This window comes from Pseudophryne corroboree, chromosome 12 (genome assembly GCF_028390025.1).
Source record: "Pseudophryne corroboree isolate aPseCor3 chromosome 12, aPseCor3.hap2, whole genome shotgun sequence".
Taxonomy (NCBI): Eukaryota; Metazoa; Chordata; class Amphibia; order Anura; family Myobatrachidae; genus Pseudophryne; species Pseudophryne corroboree.
In genome coordinates, this window is record NC_086455.1 from 89671317 (window position 1) to 89690811 (window position 19495).

General features: G+C 39.8%; 1 protein-coding gene across 7 annotated transcripts in view; it reads right to left on the bottom strand.

The window, feature by feature from the left end:
- LRRC9 (leucine rich repeat containing 9) overlaps positions 1-19495 on the bottom strand; it is a 667090-nt gene that overhangs the window by 112869 nt on the left and 534726 nt on the right. For all 7 annotated transcript variants that reach the window (XM_063947768.1, XM_063947765.1, XM_063947766.1 and 4 more), the window contains 2 exons: positions 10245-10465; positions 4365-4487 (listed from right to left, as the gene is read on the bottom strand). In XM_063947768.1, the coding sequence (XP_063803838.1) occupies positions 4365-4487; positions 10245-10465 (344 nt within the window). The remainder of the gene's footprint in view (positions 1-4364; positions 4488-10244; positions 10466-19495) is intronic.

The window sequence follows — 19495 nt, forward strand, 5'->3', positions numbered from 1 at the left end:
ACCAGTGAGCAGGTGCTGCTGCAGGAGGTCCAGCCTCCCTCCGGACATGCAAGTATCACTACTGTTATACATTGATACACTGTTACACATTCCACTGGGGTTACACTGCTAACCATTGTTAAGGATTGTAGTGCTAAGGGGATTATTGTACTATATTGTATAGGAGAATTGTAGTAATATAGGAGGACTGTACTCTTGGATAGCCCTCTCTATATATAAGGGACATACATAGGTTAAAGGTTAACTACAGGTTAGATGGAGTTAGTTAACCCTTTCAGAATGAGTGGGAACAAGATTGATGGTCTCACCCAGTGCATATCTGGAGCAACAGCTCCGGGGTGAATACCCCTGCACAAGATGTGAGCAAATGGTCTCTTTGGAAGCCCAGATAAATGATCTAAAGCAGACCATTGCAACACTGAGGGAGATTGCCAATCTTGAGCAAAGTCTGCAGCTCACTGTGGATGAATTGGGGGAGCAGGGTAGGGCTAGCAAAGAGGAGGAGCAACAGGTAGGTAGCTGGGTTACAGTTAGAAGGGGTAAAGGTGGGAAGAAGATGCAGGCCAGCACTGAGCTGCCAAATCCCAGCAGATTTGCCCGATTGGATGAAGATACTGTGAATGGCAGTGCAGATTTGGCGGAGCTGGCAAAGACTGTTTCCTCTAGCAGCCAGAGAAGCGGTCACTCCGGCACAAAGGGGATAGCTGTTAGCAAGGTACCAAGCCAGATTGTGATGGTAGGGGATTAAATTATTAGAAAGGCAGACAGGGAAATCTGCTAACGGGAGCGTGATCGTTGTACAGTGTGTTGTTTTCCGGGTGCTCGGGTACGACACATTGCAGATCCGGTAGACAGATTGGCTGGGAAAGACCCAGTGATCTTGGTGCATGTTGGCACCAATGACAAAGTTAGTGGTAGATGGTATTTCCTTAAAAATTATTACAGGGACCTAGGTCGCAAGCTTAAGCCAAGGACATCTAAGGTAATATTCACCGCTGGCTTAGGGAGATTAGGGAGGTAAATGTGTGGCTAAGAGATTGGTGTAGGAAGGAGGGTTTTGTCTTCCAGGAACATTGGGCAGACTTCTCGGTCAGGCGCCATCTTTTTTGTCATGATGGATTGCACCTGAACAAGGAGGAGGCAGCAGTGCTTGGGGGAATTATGGTTAGATGGTTGGGGAAGATTTTAAACTAGATGCCTGGGAGGAGGGCTTCTAATGGGACAATCAGAGAGGGCAGAAAGAAGGGATCTATAAAGTATAATCGGGGTGGAGGGGGGGGGGGGGAGGAGAAAAATAGTCAGCAATGGTAAATCAACGAAAAGAAGCCTAACAAGTTAAATGGGGGCATTAGAAACGATTGCACTAAATGATCAATATGATATCATAGGCATTACGGAGACATGGTGGGACGATTCTCACGACTGGGCAGCAAATTTGGAGGGATAATCTCGCCTTCAGTAGAGATAGGACTAACAAAAAGGGAGGGGGTGTATGTCTATGTTAAGCCATTCTTAGAACCATATTTAAAGGAGGTTATTTATGAGGGGACTGGAGAGTCATTCTGGGTTGAGATTTCGAGTGGAGGGAAAGATACAGAAAAGCTACTAATAGAGACATGCTATAAACTGCCAGATTTTAGTGTGACTGAAGAATTACAACTCTTGTAGCAAATAAAAAAAGCTGCAGGACTGGGGGAGGTCCTAATCATTGGGGATTTTAATTATAGAGACATAAATTGGAACACCAAAACAGTAAATACAGGTAGTGGGAACAGGTTCTTAAACATGCTAAAAGATCACTACTTGTCTCAAGTAATCGAAGAACCAACTAGACTTAAGGCTATACTGGATATAATACTAACTAATAATGTGGAGATTATATCAAACACTAAACTAGGGGAGACCTTGGGAAATAGCGATCATAACATGGTCACATTTCAAAAACCACACTAAGTGTCCAAATAAGACTTTTAACTTTAGAAAAGCCAATTTCAACATGCTGAAACGAGCAATAGAGGACATTGATTGGGAAATTTTGTTTCATGGTAAGAATACGGCTGAAATGTGGGATGCTTTTAAAATTTTGCTCGATAAGTACACTCATATGTTCATTCCCAAGGGCAGCAAATGCAGGAGTATTAAATTCAAACCGATGTGGCTTAACATGAAGGCTAAGGAACAAATGGATAAAAAGAGGCGTGCTTTCAAAGCATTTAAATCTGTCAGGAAGGTGAGGTCATTCCAGTACTATATGGAATGCAACAAAAAATGCAAAAAATAAATCTGAGCAGCTAAAATAGAAAACGAAAAACAAATCTCCAAGGAGAGTAAAACAAACCCTAAAAAGTTTTTTAAGAATATAAACGTTAAAAGGTTAAAAAGAGAATATAGGACCATTAAAGGGTGAGTCGGGTGTCTTGATTAATTATGACAAAGATAAAGCAGAATTATTGAACACATTTTTTTTCATCAGTGTTCATTAGAGAGGACCTGTTGGTGGGAGTAGTGATAACGTCCCATTGCTAAGTACTTGGTTAAATTAGGAAATAGGCCGTGAGAGACTTAGTAAAATTAAGATAAATTAAATCTCCTGGTCCGGATGGACTTCACCCAAGGGTTCTTATGGAGCTTAACTCTGAACTAGCAAGGCCTTTTTTCTATGATTCGATTACATCAGGAATGATACCGAAGGACTGGCGTATAGCAGAGGTAGTCTGATTATCCGGTAACTATAGACTGGTAAGTTTGACATCTATAGTGGGGAAATTACTGGAAGGTATAATAAGGGATAGCATACAAGAGTACTTGGAAACCTCCAAGGTTATTAATAGGAATCTGCATGGCTTTGTGAGGGACAGGTCATGTCAAACTAACTTGCATCTATGGGAAAGTGAGCAATAATATTGATCAGGGTAAAGCAGTGGACGTGGTCTATTTAGATTTTGCTAAAGCCTTTGACATAGTGCCATATATGAGACTGATTTTCAAATTGAGCGAGCTTGGTTTAGGAAACACTATCTGTACTTGAGTAAGTAATTGGTTGGATGACAGGGAATAGTGAGTGGTGGTTAATGGGATATTTTCTGACTGGGCCTCAGTGCTCAGTGGAATACCGCAAGGATCAGTACTCGGACCACTACTGTTTAACATATGTATTAATGACCTAGAAGTGGGTCTGGAAAGCACAGTGTAAATTTTCGCAGATGATACTAAACTGTGTAGAGTAATTAATTCAGACAAGGATGATGAGTCTCTACAGAACAACTTAATTAAACTGGAGGCTTGGGCAGACAAATGGAGAATGAGGTTTAATTTAGAAAAATGTAAACTTATGCACCTCGGGACTAAGAACAATCGGGCAGCCTATAAATTAAATGAGGGAAATGTAGGGGAAACGGTAGTTGAAAAAGATTTGGGGGTGCTCATTGCTAATAGACTTAGTAGCAGTTCCCAATGTCAAAGTGCAGCAACAAAAGCAAATAAGGTGTTAGCATGCATAAAATGGGGAATTGAGACAAGGGATGAGAGTGTAATCCTGCCACTGTATAAATCATTGGTACAGCCACACCTTGAATATTGTGTACTGTTCTGGGCACCGCACTATAAGATAAGATATTTTGGAATTTGAAAGGGTTCAGAGGCAAGCCACCAAACTGATCAAGGGGTTAGAGACACTGGATTATGGGAAAAGGCTTACTAGGTTAGATAGGTTTACACTCGAAAAGATGCGGCTGAGAGGGAACATTCTTAATATTTACAAATATAAAAAGGGACAATACAAGGATCTATCAGACGATTTGTTTATCGAAAAATCTCTACACAAGACACCCTCTGAGGTCAGAGGAGAGAACATTTCATACCCAATGAACGAAAGGGTTCTTCGCAGTAAGGGCAGCAAAAATGTTGAATTCTCTGCCAGAGAAGGTAGTAATGGTGGGCTCCGTCAATATGTTTAAAAATGGATTATATAAATTCCTAGCTGAAAGAAATATCCGAGGATATAGCATTTAAAGGAAGAGAATTTTAGAAAAAGCATGAATTATAGTTGTTATTTAGACTTAAAAATATAACTACATCTGGGTCATTATAGTTAAACTATAGTTACATGCAGATTAGTGTAAGAATTCTAATACAGGTTGAACACAATGTACATTTTGTCTTTTTTCAACCTCAGTAACTGTTACTATGATGACTTGTTGACAACAGGTGCACATTCTGCCAATGCATTGGTGGAAGTATCTCTGCATATGGGCAGAAGTATATTATATTCGAGTGTACTTTTTAAAATACATTTATGGCCATATTGCAAACAACTTTGCATCAGCCCAAATGTGCTTAGATGCACTATGTTTAGTAGTACTTACCACTGCAGATCCATCCAGAGCTTTTAGAGATGACAGATGGAAAATAACAAACAGTCGGTAGTTGTCATGTTTCAGTGATAGCGAATTACTGGACAAGTCTAAAATCACAAGGTTGTTTAGACCCTAGTAGGGAAAAAATTAGACAAAGGCTCATAATCACATAATAATACTGACAGTATGTTAAATACTGCCAGACAATTTCAGCTACTAATAATCAACGCACACCACACACACAGTTTTCCATATCACAGCAATTACTACCCACTGCAAGCCCCCATATTAACTAATCCATGTCCTTACAATGCACATACACTTGTGAGGTATCTAGGGCCCTGTCAATTTTAACAAATATGATTTATTATGCCAAAGCAGTGCCTGACCAACCAACCTCTCTGCCGATGCTGCTATAATCAATAAAAAATGTTGTCTGCGCTTATGTAAAAGCAGCTCAGATAAGAATGATGATTGTAGGTTAAAAAACGAGCGCTAAAATATACGTGTGGAAAGTGAGTGTGGCACCTGGAAAAAAAGTGTAATGATTAATACTTAAAAACTTCTGTTTACAGCTCTTTTGAGAAATGGTTAGGTTGGTGGTATCCAGATATAGATGTAAAAGTCCGGAATCTAACTGTCCCTAACTTACCTACGGGGATTCCTCAGCCGTTGGTATCGTTATGAGGGCTGTCGGTGGCCGGCTTTGTGAGTCGCGGCTCTCACCGCTGCGTCCAGCGGGAGAGAGATGTTGTAGAAAAGCCGGAAATTGCGACGTCAGTTCGGGTCCGCCAAGCGGCGTAGATGTTCTTTTCTGTAATACCACTTGTCCACCAACGCGTTTCGTGCTGTTCAGAGCACTTTTTCAAGGTGGTTATATAGTTTAAAAGTCATTTATTTATACTAAAACTTTATTGTTCACATTTGGAAAAAAATGGAACTCCCGGGACTTCCTGTCCGGAAGTGATATAAAAAATTGCGGGAAGCACATGGTAAAACAAGAAATAGAAGTGCTCCATTTTTAATTAATTAAAATTTGAAGATTTGAAAGTTAAATATGTTTGAAACAGGTACCTGTTTCAAACATATTTAACTTTCAAATCTTCACATTTTAATTAATTAAAAATGGAGCACTTCTATTTCTTGTTTTACCATGTGCTTCCCGCAATTTTTTATGTCACTTCCGGACAGGAAGTCCCGGGAGTTCCATTTTTTTCCAAATGTGAACAATAAAGTTTTAGTATAAATAAATGACTTTTAAACTATATAACCACCTTGAAAAAGTGCTCTGAACAGCACGAAACGCGTTGGTGGACAAGTGGTATTACAGAGAAGAACATCTACGCCGCTTGGCGGACCCGAACTGACGTTGCAATTTCCGGCTTTTCTACAACATCTCTCTCCCGCTGGACGCAGCGGTGAGAGCCGCAACTCACAAAGCCGGCCACGGACAGCCCTCATAGCGATACCAACGGCTGAGGAATCCCCATGGGTAAGTTAGGGACAGTTAGATGCTGTTATAATAACAGGGAAAATGGAGTGGGTGGCATTTTCTCAAAGTTCACACCGGCATGGTGTGCCGGTGAGAGTGTGTGGAAGAAGAAAGGGGGTGGGCCGTGTAGGCCACCATTGATACTGTACATGGGTTCCTTCCTCTCTTAAACTGTCTATGCTTTGAGAATTGAGTTTGGGAAACACTGATCTACAGGCATGAAAAAAAAGAAGGAACAAAACCTACTGTAATATTTCCCTTTCACTATTTCTATTTAAAGTTTAGTGTATATAATATGCACTTCTCGGAAGTTCTCCAAATATGTTATTAACTGAAGATCAATAAAGATTCAAAGTATTATGTTTTATCCAGTACACAAACTATGTAACAAGGTACGGTTATGCGACCTGTGGCATACCCATACTGTGGAACTATACATCCCAGTATGCCCTGCCACAGTTTTAGCATACCTTAACAGAAAAACTGTGACCAGGCATGTTGTGAAGTGTAGATCCACAGCATCTACACTGCCACAGTTTGACTACCCCTGTACCAAATCCCACGATTGTACATAGCAATTGATTGTAATTTTCATTTAATAATTGCAACTTCATTACGCTCCGAGTCTAAATAACTTTAGTTTTATTTCAAAACATACCATGTACCACAAATTGCTTTTCTTTATTGCACTCCATGTTTTTTTCTCCAAAGCAATTACACCCTTCATTCTCCCTGCAACTCACCCCTCTGTACATATTGCCCCCTCAATTATCCACCTCTTAACACTCAAGCGCTTTTTACTTATCTTTATGTATTGACAATAACATTCACCTCTCACCACAAAAAAACATTCACAAACCTCCCACAACTATACTTATCTTTTTCTCCGGCTTTTATTAGCTGGTGAAATTTCACCAAATCTGGGCCCCAGCCACTTGCCCCACTCATATTTAGCTGATTCACAGCAGTATATAAATCCTGCAAACCTCAAACACATCTCCCATCACCCTCCAAAATCACTAAAATGTGCTTTATGGAATGCATGTTCTGTTTGTAACAAATAAACATCCATTCATGACATCTTATCTAATAACTTCAACCTGCTGGCTATAACAGAAACATGGCTCTCACAATCAGACACGGCCTCCACTGCAGCACTGTCACACAGTGGTCTCCACTTTACACACACCTCCAGGCCTGGCAACAATAAAGGAGATGGGGGTGGGAATATTACTATCCAAATCCTTCACGCAAACAGTTCTACTACAGGTTTCATCATTCACATCATTGGAAGTTCATTCTATCAGGATTTACACTCCTTTTTCTCTGCGTGTTGCAGCTATCTATTGCCCATATGGGCAAACAATACAATTCCTGGAAGATTTTTCTGCCTGGCTCCCTTACTTACTATCCTCTGACATCTCCACCATCATCATGGGCGATTTTAAAATTACAATTGATAGTCTGAAATCTAGTGCTCATGCCTCCAAACTACTCTATTTCTGAATTCAGTAACAGTCCTTTCCATCTCTCGGATCACAACCTTATCACCTGCATGCTCTCCTCCATTACTTCAAACTCATTGTCACTGAAGTCCCCCAATTTTCCTCAAACCCACAGAAAGATTAACACAATTAATTTTCAAGAACTTTCCACCTCTCTGCAACAACTGCTCTCACCTATTTCTGCATTCACGTCTCCTGAGCTGGCTGTATCACACCTGAACCATACTCTAGAAATAGCCCTTGATGAATTGGCTCCAGCTACCCATCACACTCCCTGTAAGCCTACCGTGGCACTCTAAATTAACAAGACACCTACAAAACATTCACGTAAAGTTGAGCGGCACTGGTGTAAATCTAACTCTAAGCATCTTACGACTCCTATTATAATGCCTTGGACACTGCCAAACGAACATATTTCCAAATGCTCAACTCTTCTCAAGTCTCTAACCCCTAAGCGACTTTTTAATACATTTAATTCATTTCCCAACCCTCCCTCATTCAAACCACCAGTCACTATCAATATAGAGCAAGATCTTGCTTCCTACTTCAAGAACAAGATTGATAAGATCCAAGATGAAATGGTATGCTCTTCCTGAGTCAGTGATCTGCTCAATTCCCTACCTGAACCTTCTGGCACCTTCTCTTCATTAGATCCCACAAATGAAGATGAAGTATCAATGCTCTTCTCACTCTCCTAATCTACTAACTCTCCTCTTCATCTTATACCATCACAAATAAGAACAGTTGCGTTTCCTGTGCTTATTCGAACCTTACCTAAAATCTGTAATTTCTCTCTTTCTACTGGTATCTTTCCTTTACTATACAGGCATGCAGTGATTACTCCCATTCTGAAAAAAAAAAAAAAAAAACTTCAGACCCTGACTCTCGGTCAAACTACCATCCCATCTCTTAACTCCCATGCCCCTCCAAGCTACTTGAGAGGATTGTCCACACTCTCCTAGCACACTTTCTTAACTTCCACACCTTACTGGACTTCAGTCAAGCTTTCCATCCCAACACTACAATGAGACAGCACTGACTAAAGTAGTGAATAAGCTGGTCACTGCTAAGTCTAAAGGTCATTACTCGCTTCTTATTCTTCTAGATCTCTCTGCTGCTTTTAACACTGTTGACCACTCTCTTCTCATGCAAACACTATAATCCCTAGGTCTTCAGGAAACAGCTCTTTCTTGGTTCTCATCCTACCTATCTAACAACTCTTTCAGTGTCCGTTTCTCTAAATCCATCTCCACTTTGCTACCTCCATCATTTGGAGTACCACAAGGCTCAATATTAGGTCCTCTGCTTTTCTCAATTTATATCACATCTCTTGGCAAAGTAATCAGCTCTTTTGGATTTCAGTATCATCTGTACATGGGTGATACCCAAATCTACCAATCCTGCCCAGATGTGTCACCATCTGTTTTGGTCCGTGTCACTGAATGCCTTTCTGCCATTTCATCTTAGATGTCATCTCACCACCTCAACTTAATATTTCCAAAACAGAATTAATTATATTACCACCGACCAACAGTAGTTACCACCCTGATATCTCTATCATGGTTGAGAACTCGACAATCAATCCTACAAGCTCACTGCCTAGGTGTCATGATTGACTCTAGACTGTCCTTTGTTCACCACATTCAATCTGTCTCATAATCATGTTACATGCACCTAAAAAACATATAAAAAATCCGACCATAATTTACACAAGACTCTGCAAAAACTCTAATCCATGCTCTCATTACCTTCTGCATTGATTATTGCAATAGTCTTCTTACTGGTCTTAACAAAAAGAGACACTCACTACTACAACCCATTCTAAGTGCAGCTGCAAGGCTAATCTTCCCGCTAGACTTTCATTGTCTGTGGATCAACTCTGTCAGTGCCTCCATTGGTTACCTGTATTTTACCACATTCAATATAAAACACTTTTAGTTGCACACAAGGCCTTTAAAACCACTTAACTGACGGTTTTTCCCTTCAAAACTGTTAATAACATTGTTTTTTTAAATTTATTTTATTTGATAAAGTTTAAAAAGTATTTTTCTAAATATTTAAACATTATATTATGCACATCTGCAGAATGGATCTCCTCACCGAAAACGGGGGGACAGGGTGGGACGGCGCAGTCACATGAAATCTGACCGTGCCAGTTAAGTGGTTAACAAAACTACACCAACGTATATCTCTTCGCTTATCTCAAAATAACAAAATATCTTCACAAGATCTACGTCTCTCATCCACACTCATTATTTTCTCCCATTTATGACTGCAAGACTTTCTTTGGGCTGCACCCACACTGTGGAATGCACTCCAATGCACAATAAGACTTTCCTCTAGTCTCCAAATCTTCAAGCGTTCCCTGAATACTCAGGCAAGCTTATCAAATTCCGAAATCGCCCACATAACCTTAATAAACTTTAATATCCAACTGCATCCCCACTGTACAGTCCACACATATCCTCATGTTTTCTCTTTCTTCACTTTCCCATCCTCCTGACCCAGGCCAAGAATACTATGTGGCCATATAATACAGCCCACCAAGAACATTTGCAATCTGGTAGACAATTTTGCAATTAATAACACCTTCCCCTGTTGTGTATCAATGCCGATTTCCTTATAGATTGTAAGCCTGCGAGCAGGGCCTTCCTACTTCTATGACTGTCTGTTATTACCCAGTTTTGTTTTATCACTGCTGTCTCCACTTGTAAAGCGCAATGGAATTTGTTGTGCTGTTTAAGAAATTGTTAATAAATTAAATAAATGGTAGAAAATGTATCAGATAACCAAGGGAATAAGAATATAAAAACAGAATCTCCGTTCCTGCAGAAGACGTCAACAGTTTTTACTGCACAAACACAAAGGAACTGCATATAAAGTTTACTTTACCTTAAGGTGGTACATTTCTTGGTTGTTAGTTATCTGGTTATTGCTCAGATACAGTTCTATGATTGGGTGTGCTTTCTGCAATCCTGCAAGCGAGGTGATGTTATTGTCCTCAGCAGAGAGGTAATGAAGATGAACCAGATTTTCAATAACCTCCCTGTCAAAGCTGGTAAGATGATTGTTGTTAATGCTGAGATGCCGGAGCTTCACAAGATTGGAAAGCCCTGGAATATAATTTTACATGAGAAAGCTATTAAAATATGCCATCTACACAGAACGCACATCCATTGACGTTTCTGCGGCTTCTGGTACTGAGATAACCTGCCATGTCCATGTTCATTGTGATAGGAGTGTCACATAGACAAATTGTTACACAGTATTGAGAAATGTTTTTGTTACTTAGGGGAACTATGGGTGTAAATATTTTTATTAAGTTATAGCTCAGGCAGAATGTCATATTTATTTCATTTCCAGAACTGCACTTTTTTGTAATGTATGTTTATTGCGTTTTAAAACAAACAGAAAATTAACATCAGACAAAAACCTATTATCAGCAAAATGCCATCCAAAACAAGTACAAACCTTCAGATGCTAGATCAAAGTAATGGTGTACAGCTAGATATAAAGTGTGCACTCAAGCGACATAGAAAACAAAATGAAGAAAAAAAACCAACAACAAAAACCAACACACGTGAACCAAGAAAAAGACAAAACGATACAGAAGGGGAAGGAAAAAGGGGAGGTGGGGCGGGAGAATAGTATACCTATTGTGCCTAGATTTTAAGCCAATGCTGCAGTATTAGCCGCAGATGATTGAACTCAAGCCAAGAGCACCAGATAGAACAAAATTCCTGGTATTTCTCCACACCTACACGAAGATCGTCCATATCCATATTGAAGTCTATCCTGTAAAACCATTACTTCATTATCACACACACACATCAGTGCACCAAGATTCACACACCATTAAATCACATTCATTAAAATTATTCATATATATGAATTTTCCATTATTAAAACCAATTTTTTTATCAATGTATTTTATATAGGTCCACTACAGTGCTGGAGGGGGTATTTATAACGTGTGTGCTGCAGTAGAAGCGGTGAGCCTGGCCGCGCTTCCAGGTTTGCATTCCACAGTGGAGAGAGCGGAACACAAACAGAAAGTGACACTGCGGCCACACAGAGTGGAATCGGTAAAGCCAGCCGCGCTTCCGGGTTTGCGTTCCACAGCAGACAGAGTGGAGCGCAAACAGGAAGTGATACGGCGGTCACATAGAGATCAGCTGCAGGAGGCGGATGCAAGTTAGTGACAGGGAGTAATCGGGCAGTCGCTAATATAGTTGGTGCTGAGATGCCCACCTGTATGTGCTCCATCAATCAGGTGGAACGCACAGAGGAGATATTTCTCAGGGTATTATGGGTAAATTCAATTTACCTTTCCATACTCAATAACCCTGCTTGTAAGTGTACAACTAATAGTATATATCACTCACTAAACTTATTCATTGCCCAGGTATATTTTGGGGATTACAATTATTTTTTGAGGGGCTTTTTTTATACTTAATACCTTTTAAAAACCCAGGATGTGATGTCACACCCAGAAGGGTATTTAAACCTGGGTGGATGTCCCAGTCAATACAGTCTGACTGGTGATCTGGATACATGCACATGTTGGAGCTTGTGAGTATAATCAATTTGTCCACCTTGTTCGCTGTTAAAGCATATTATTGGTTTGTTTTATATGTATACATTTCTTTGTACTCTTGTCTTTCTGATTCAGTGTGGATAATGTTATGCATGTTCCAATATATTAAATCATTTGGACTATTGCTAATTATGCATTTTTTTTGCGAATGTGATTATGCATTTTTGTTAATGCTCTTTAACATCTAATATTATGCACGGAGAATGTAAGCCTAACTATATTCAGTATCAAATGTATCTAATATTCTGAAAAGTAACAAAAGTTTTATGCAAAACAACAAAATATACCTCTGTTGTCTGCTGTACTTAAAAGGTGCAAATTTTCTAGTGGCGTTATTGATCACCAGTAAGAGAATATATTATCTATATTTGGTACTTATGTGTTCATATCTCTGTTCTTGTTGAACGCTATGCATGAGCGGCTCAATGATAGTCACTCACTATTTAGATACTGTATATTATTAGTTTTTAGGGCATTTGCCGATGCCATATTAGTTTCCTTATTGGGATTTTTTACTTAATGGATTTTACACCTTCATACCAAACGGTATGTATGGTTATGTTTTTGTTGGTACTAACCCAGCATTTAAACACATAGTAGATCTATAATCAGGATCTGCTTTATTCAGAACCTTAATTAAGCCTTCAAAATTGAACTTGAGGAATGGCTGCTTCCACATAATCCTCTTAAGATCTTATTGGTATGTACCTTCTTAAGTGCATTCAGTTCTAAAAAATTGCAGACTTTTTTAAAAAAAATCATAAATATTTAAACACTCCTAACTCCTCCCTGTTCGTCTCCCTTTTACTTTTTTCACCCTAAAAGATTCATACCCCTGATGAAGTCATAGAGACGAAACGCGCAGGGTTAACCAATCTGTATCCATTGTGTTATTGCAATAATTAATCTCCACCTTGAGCTCACACCTTTGTTAAGGTGAGGGGAGATTCATACCATCTAAAGTACAACTATATTTATATGGACTAGTTGGGTATTGTGATTTTATATGATATTTTATATTGTTATTCAAATAAAACATCATTGTTTGATATTAATTGTCACTATATCTTGGGTGATTTTGTCTTGGTGAGAGGGTTTTCATCCTAGGGTGCTACACATTAAAGGAAAAAAACTTCCGGTACATCGAATATATTACTGGCCTACCAAGGTGGATGGTTCATTACTCCATCATACACTGCATTTACAGTTTCATATCTATTAGCGCACTGGGATATCTTTTGTTGTTTATGTGATTTTCTGAGGTCCTGACTAATAGGGGTCCTATCCTTTGTGCTGCTCCCCAGTGGCGCAAAATTGAGAGTATTTTTTTGTCTTGTCTATTTGTATCTCTTTTAGTTACTCTTGCTGCTGCTGGTATGCCTTATTTTAAAACTAGATCAGACAGATTATAATAATAATAAAGTTGAGGAAGCTGTAGATCATTACGCTTATCTAAATTCTATTAAGAAACTGGCCATAAAAGAACTTAGAGGTTGGTATGATGTGGCTACATTAGAGAAATATGTCAAAGTGGGCAGGGTTCCCAGAGGATTGAGAATCATAAAAGCACCCACGTATGGGAATCAAAATGAACCCTTTCTAAAAAATGTGAATACAATCTTGAATGAGTGTTCTCTTAAACTTATGGAATTATTAGAACTTTTTAAACTGGAGGAGTTAGAGAAATTAGAATCCATTATAATAAAGTTTGAAAACAAGAGAGAGATGTACGTGATCTCCAGAAAAAGTTAAATAATGTAGAAGATGAAATCATAAGTAAGAATCAAAAGAAATTCCTGAGGGATAGAGAAAATTATATGAACGGTCGTATTTTTAATTAGTCAAATACAGTGTTCCGTAGGACTGAAGGTTCCCAGAACTATAGATGAGAATACAATCAGGAAACAGATAGATTGCATTATAACAAACAGTCTGGGAGACCCAGGCACTTTGAACATTCAAGTAGGATGGGCTGACAACAAGTTAGCCATTGGACAAGAAGAAATGTACACTATTCCTCTTATCCACAGAGACAAAGGAGAAGGACTCCTTCCCATCAAGGTAGATATAGGGATAGGCTCCCATAATTTCAAGGTAGATATAGAGAAAGGCTTCCATCATTTCATGATCAAAATAGATTTCATCCTTTGAGGTCACCTTCACCAAATCAACCACGGCAAAATAATTTTTTAGAAGAAGTTGGGAATACAAATTCCCCACAAGGGAAAAAGAGAGGTTTGCAAGAGGACGAGGCAAGAGAGGAGGTGGGAGGAAACTCCCCAAAGAAAAAAAGACCACTGTCTCGCCTCTGGGACAATCAAAGACCAACATCATCAACCTCTCAAATAGAGAACTTTTCAAATCACAGGTCTCAATTTTTAACAAAGGTTTCAAGTTTGCCCCTGACCAGGAAGCAAATAAGTTCGTCCTTTTCATATATCTTAACAAGTATGTTAGAAATCTAACAGTCCAACATCATTTCCTTAAGAACTCCACTATGAATGTAGCAGACAATGAGAAGAAAAAAACACTAGTTGCACCACCATCCAAGTTTTATCCAGTCGAATCGAGAGGCAATCACCTTGAAATGTTTTTTGAGAAAATGAAAACATTCTGTGAATAAATACAATACTAATCTTAACACACAAGAAAAAAAGCATTAAATGAACTAAGAAAGGATGAGAATCTCATCATCAAAAATGCCGTGGTGGTGCTTGATAGGGAATAATATTGGCATGAGGCACATAGAGAATCTTAGATCATCCAATTACTTATACTAAACTTAGTAGTGATCCCACTGCAATTTTTCAGGATGAACTAAGGGACTTGCTTTATGATGCTAAAAGGCAGGGCATCATTTGTGAACAATAATTAAGTTATCTTTTTGTTAAAAACCCGTTAATCCCCATATTTTATCACCTCCCTAAAGTACATAAAAATCAAACAAGTACTCCAGGGAGACCTATCATAGCGGGGATTGATTCCCTAACCACAAATCTTTCCCATTACATTGATTTAGAACTCCAACCATACGTATCAAAACAACGCTCTTATATGAGAGATTCATAGTGTTCTCTAGTGGAATTACAAGATTATGTGTGGTCTATGGAAGACAAATGGTTGACAACAGTCGTACAAGCACTCTATTCTTCCATACCTCATAAGGATGGATTAAAAGCTGTCCATAAAGTGCTGTCTTCGGATTCTAAAATGTCCTCTTCTGAAATTCCTTTCATTACCAGTAGTATTCAGTATATGTTTCATCATAACCATTTCCAATTTGACGGGAGCTATTTCCTCCAGCAGCAGGGGATTGCGATGGGGACTAAATTTTCCCCATCGTATGTGAACCAGCTGATGGGAGAATGGGAGGGCCAATTTGTTTATGGCACCTCTCAAGAATCTGAACATATTCAGTTTTTATCGCAGATATATAGATGATCTAACCACTTCAGTGGCATGGCTGGAAATCTTCCGGGCTTGCCGGCGATGACAGCGCTGGCAACCCCGGAAGATTTCCGGGCATACTACTTACTGATATCTCAGGGACATCCGTGCAGTGTGCAGGGCGCTCGGGAATCAGCATACTCCATTATGGAGTTTAGCCCGCCCCCTGGACTCCTATTGGCCGTGGGGTGGGCTTAGCAGTAAAATGCATTATGCTGATTCCCAGGCACTGCAAAGCGGCCGGGAATCAGCGCTGGGGCTGGCGATCCCCGTGGACAATCATCAGGCGATTAACTCACCCTGCCCATCAGTCGCCCCTCCCTGCTCCTTCCCCACCTCTACCACTTTAATTTAACCCCCCCCCCCTCCAGGGTGTGTTTTTAAATTAAAAACTTACCGAAGGGGTTCATTTTCATTTGGCGTGGTGACGATTTGAGTATCAACCAATTCATCGATCACATTCATACAAATTAATTTAATTAAAATTTATGTTTTAGACTCACAGTTCTGTGATTGATTATTTGTACTCAAATTTGGAAAGTCAACCATTGGAGAAGATTAAAACCATGACCTTCTTCAAAGAAGTTGACGCCAACAGCTTTATACCATCTACCAGTTGTCATTATCCAATTTGGATCAACAGTGTTCCATATTCTCAGTTTCTAAGACTTTGTAGAAATTGTAGCACAACAGATTTCCTTTCTAAAACTGAGGTATTAAAAAGCCACTTTTTAGAAAGAGGATACAAACCTGATAAAATCAAATAAGCTATTATCAAAGCTTTAAATTGCAACAGAAATTACTTGTTGATAAAACCAGTGGAAACAAGGAAAACCAGGAAATTTACCACTAGACCATTTATTACACAATTCAAATTTCAGTTCGAAAAATACTTGAGAAACACTGGATTATACGGAGGAAGGATCCTATGTTAGGACCCAGCCTACCTCCAAAACCAGTTATAGTTTTCAAAAAAGCCAAAAATCTGAAGAGTATCCTGGCCCCAAGCCAACAGATACCACGCAAGTTAAGTCAAACCTCTGGAAATCAAATATTAATAGGAAAAAAGGGTTGTTTCCTTTGCATTTGTTGATGCATTTGTTGTAAACATTTGGACAGAAAACAATTCACCTTTGTTCAGGAAAATGGGCGTACATACACCCTGAAAGAGTTAGCCAACTGCAACTCGAACTATATGATCTATAAGATCACTTGTAAGTGCAATCTCGTATATGTGGGAAAAAGTAAAAGATGTGTTAAATTAAGGATTCAAGAACATCTGCGTAATATCAAACAGACTAAAAACACATAGTTTATCCCGCCATTTCGCGGAGGCACATAATGGGGAGGTGCAAACCTTCAGTGTAACTATTGTGAAGCATGTACCACCTAATGGAAGGGGTGGGGATCGGGATTTAGCCTTATCTAAAAAAGAATCATACTGGATTTATTCTTTAGATACTCTTTGTCCAAAAGGTCTGAATGAGAATATTGATATTGTTTGTTTTTTATAATTATTTGGACTATTTTCTCGTTATTGTGATTTATTGTAATAATCTTTTACATTATGTTTTTATTGTTATGACTTATTGTAGAACGGCGAACAAGGTGGTTGGAATCTAGTCCCTTTTTTTCTATTATATACTTAAAACATTATTAACATTATTCATCACTATGCATAATTATGTAGACACTTTTCATTACACACGCTATTCAGTACATTTTTTCACTGGTCAACACACTTTAATGACATGCATACAAAAATGCATACATACAGATATACACATATGATTAATACAGAATTCATTATCACACACACACACATCAGTGCACCAAGATTCACACTCACCATTAAATCACATTCATATTAATCATTCATATACAGTATATGAATTTTCTATTATTAAAACCGAATTTTATATCAATGTATTGTATAGGATCAACTTCAGTGATGGAGGGGGTATTTATAATGAGTACGCTGCAGTAGAAGCGGTGAGCCTGGCCACGCTTCTGGGTTTGCGTTCCACAGCGGAGAGAGTAGAACGCAAAACAGGTAGTGACACGGCAGCCACACAGAGTGGAAGTGGTAAAACCAGCTGTGTTTCCGGGTTTGCGTTCCACAGCAGAGTGGAGCGCAAACAGGAAGTGATACAGTGGTCACATAGAGATCCGCTGCAGGAGGCGGATGCAAGTTAGTGACAGGGAGTGATCAGGTAGACGCTAATGTAGTTGGCGCAGTGATGTTCACCTGTATGCGCCCCATCAATCAGGTGGAACGCACAGAGGAGATATTTCTCAGGGTATTATGGGTAAGAATTCAATTTACCTTTCCACACTCAATAACCCTGGTTGTAAGTGTCCAACAAATAGTATATATCACTCACTAAACTTATTTTTTTTTATACTTAATACTTTTTAGAAACCCAGGATCTTATGTTACACTCAGAAGGGTATTTAAACCTGGGTGGATGTCCCAGTCAATTCAGTCTGACTGGTGATCTGGATACATGCACATGTTGGAGCTTGTGAGTATAAACAATTTGTCCACCTTGTTCGCTGTTAAAGCATATTATTGGTTTGTTTTATATGTATACATTTCTTTGTACTCTTGTCTTTCTGATTCAGTGTGGATAATGTTATGCATGTTCCAATATATTAAATCATTTGGACTATTGCTAATAATTCTGCATTTTTTTTGCGAATGCGATTAGGCAAATTTTGTTAATGCTCTTTATCATCTAATATTGTGCACAGAGAATGTAAGCCTAACTATATTCAGTATCAAATGTATCTAATATTCTGAAAAGTAACAAAATAAAATATACCTCTGTTGTCTGCTGTACTTTAAAGGTGCACATTTTCTAGTGGAGCTATTGATCACCAGTAAGATAATATATTATCTATAACTGGTACGTATGTGTTTATATCTCTGTTCTTGTTGAACCCTATGCGTGAGCTGCTCAGTGATAGTCACTCACTAATTAGAAATATTATAATTTTAAAGGGCATTTGCTGATGCCATATTATTTTCCTTATTGGGATTTTTTGCTTAATGGATCTTACACCTTCATACCAAACGGTATGTATGGTTGTGTTTTTGTTGGTACTAACCCAACATTTAAACACATAATAGATCTATAATCAGGATCTGCTTTATTCAGAACCTTAATTAAGCCTTCAAAATTGAACTTGAGGAATGGCTGCTTCCACATAATCCTCTTAAGATCTTATTGACACTTACTGTACTGATCACTGGAGACGGAGCGAAAGCGGAAGTGACGAACAGGCGCGCACGAGCGGGAGGAGGCCGAGTGCCGGGCTGAGTGTCGGGGCTGAGCACAGCGGAGCAGGCAGCGGGCAGCAGGGGGATCGCTGCTGCTGCTGTGTGTGTGTGAGGCCACTTTTGGAGCTGCTGTGTGTGTGAGGCCGCTGTTGGAGCTGCTGTGTGTGTGTGAGGCCACTTTTGGAGCTGCTGTGTGTGTGAGGCCGCTGTTGGAGCTGCTGTGTGTGTGTGAGGCCACTTTTGGAGCTGCTGTGTGTGTGAGGCCGCTGTTGGAGCTGCTGTGTGTGGGAGTGAGGGAGTGTGTGTGAGTGTGAGGGCCCTATCACTGCCGGGCCGTTGCCGCTAGCGCAGCTAGTTGAGAGTGAGTGTGTGAGTGAGCAAGTAAGAGTGTGAGGACCACGTTCAGTGGGTGAGAAAGAAGGAAGAGAGAGGGCTGCTGCTGCTGGGTGAGTGGGCAGGCGCTGCTGGGGGTGAGAAAAAATGTGAGTGCTGTAGCAAGGTGTGAGTGAGTGAGACAGTGTTGCTAGGGGAGAGAAAGGGTGTGAGGGCTGCTGCTGGGTGAGTGTGTGCTGCTGCAGAAACAGCCTGTGTGAGTAAGGACTGCTAACTGTGGACAAAGCAGGTACCGGGAGCAGAGTGGACGAAGCAGGTGCCGAAATCCGGGTGGACGAAGCAGGTGCCAGAAGCCAGGTGGACGAAGACAGTGCCGGAAGCCAGGTGCGTGGCAGCAAGTGAGAAGGAGGTGCAGAGAGCTGGAGCAACTGCAAGGAGGAGTATCGTGACGCAGGAGAGGGCCCACTTGGATAAGTATTGATT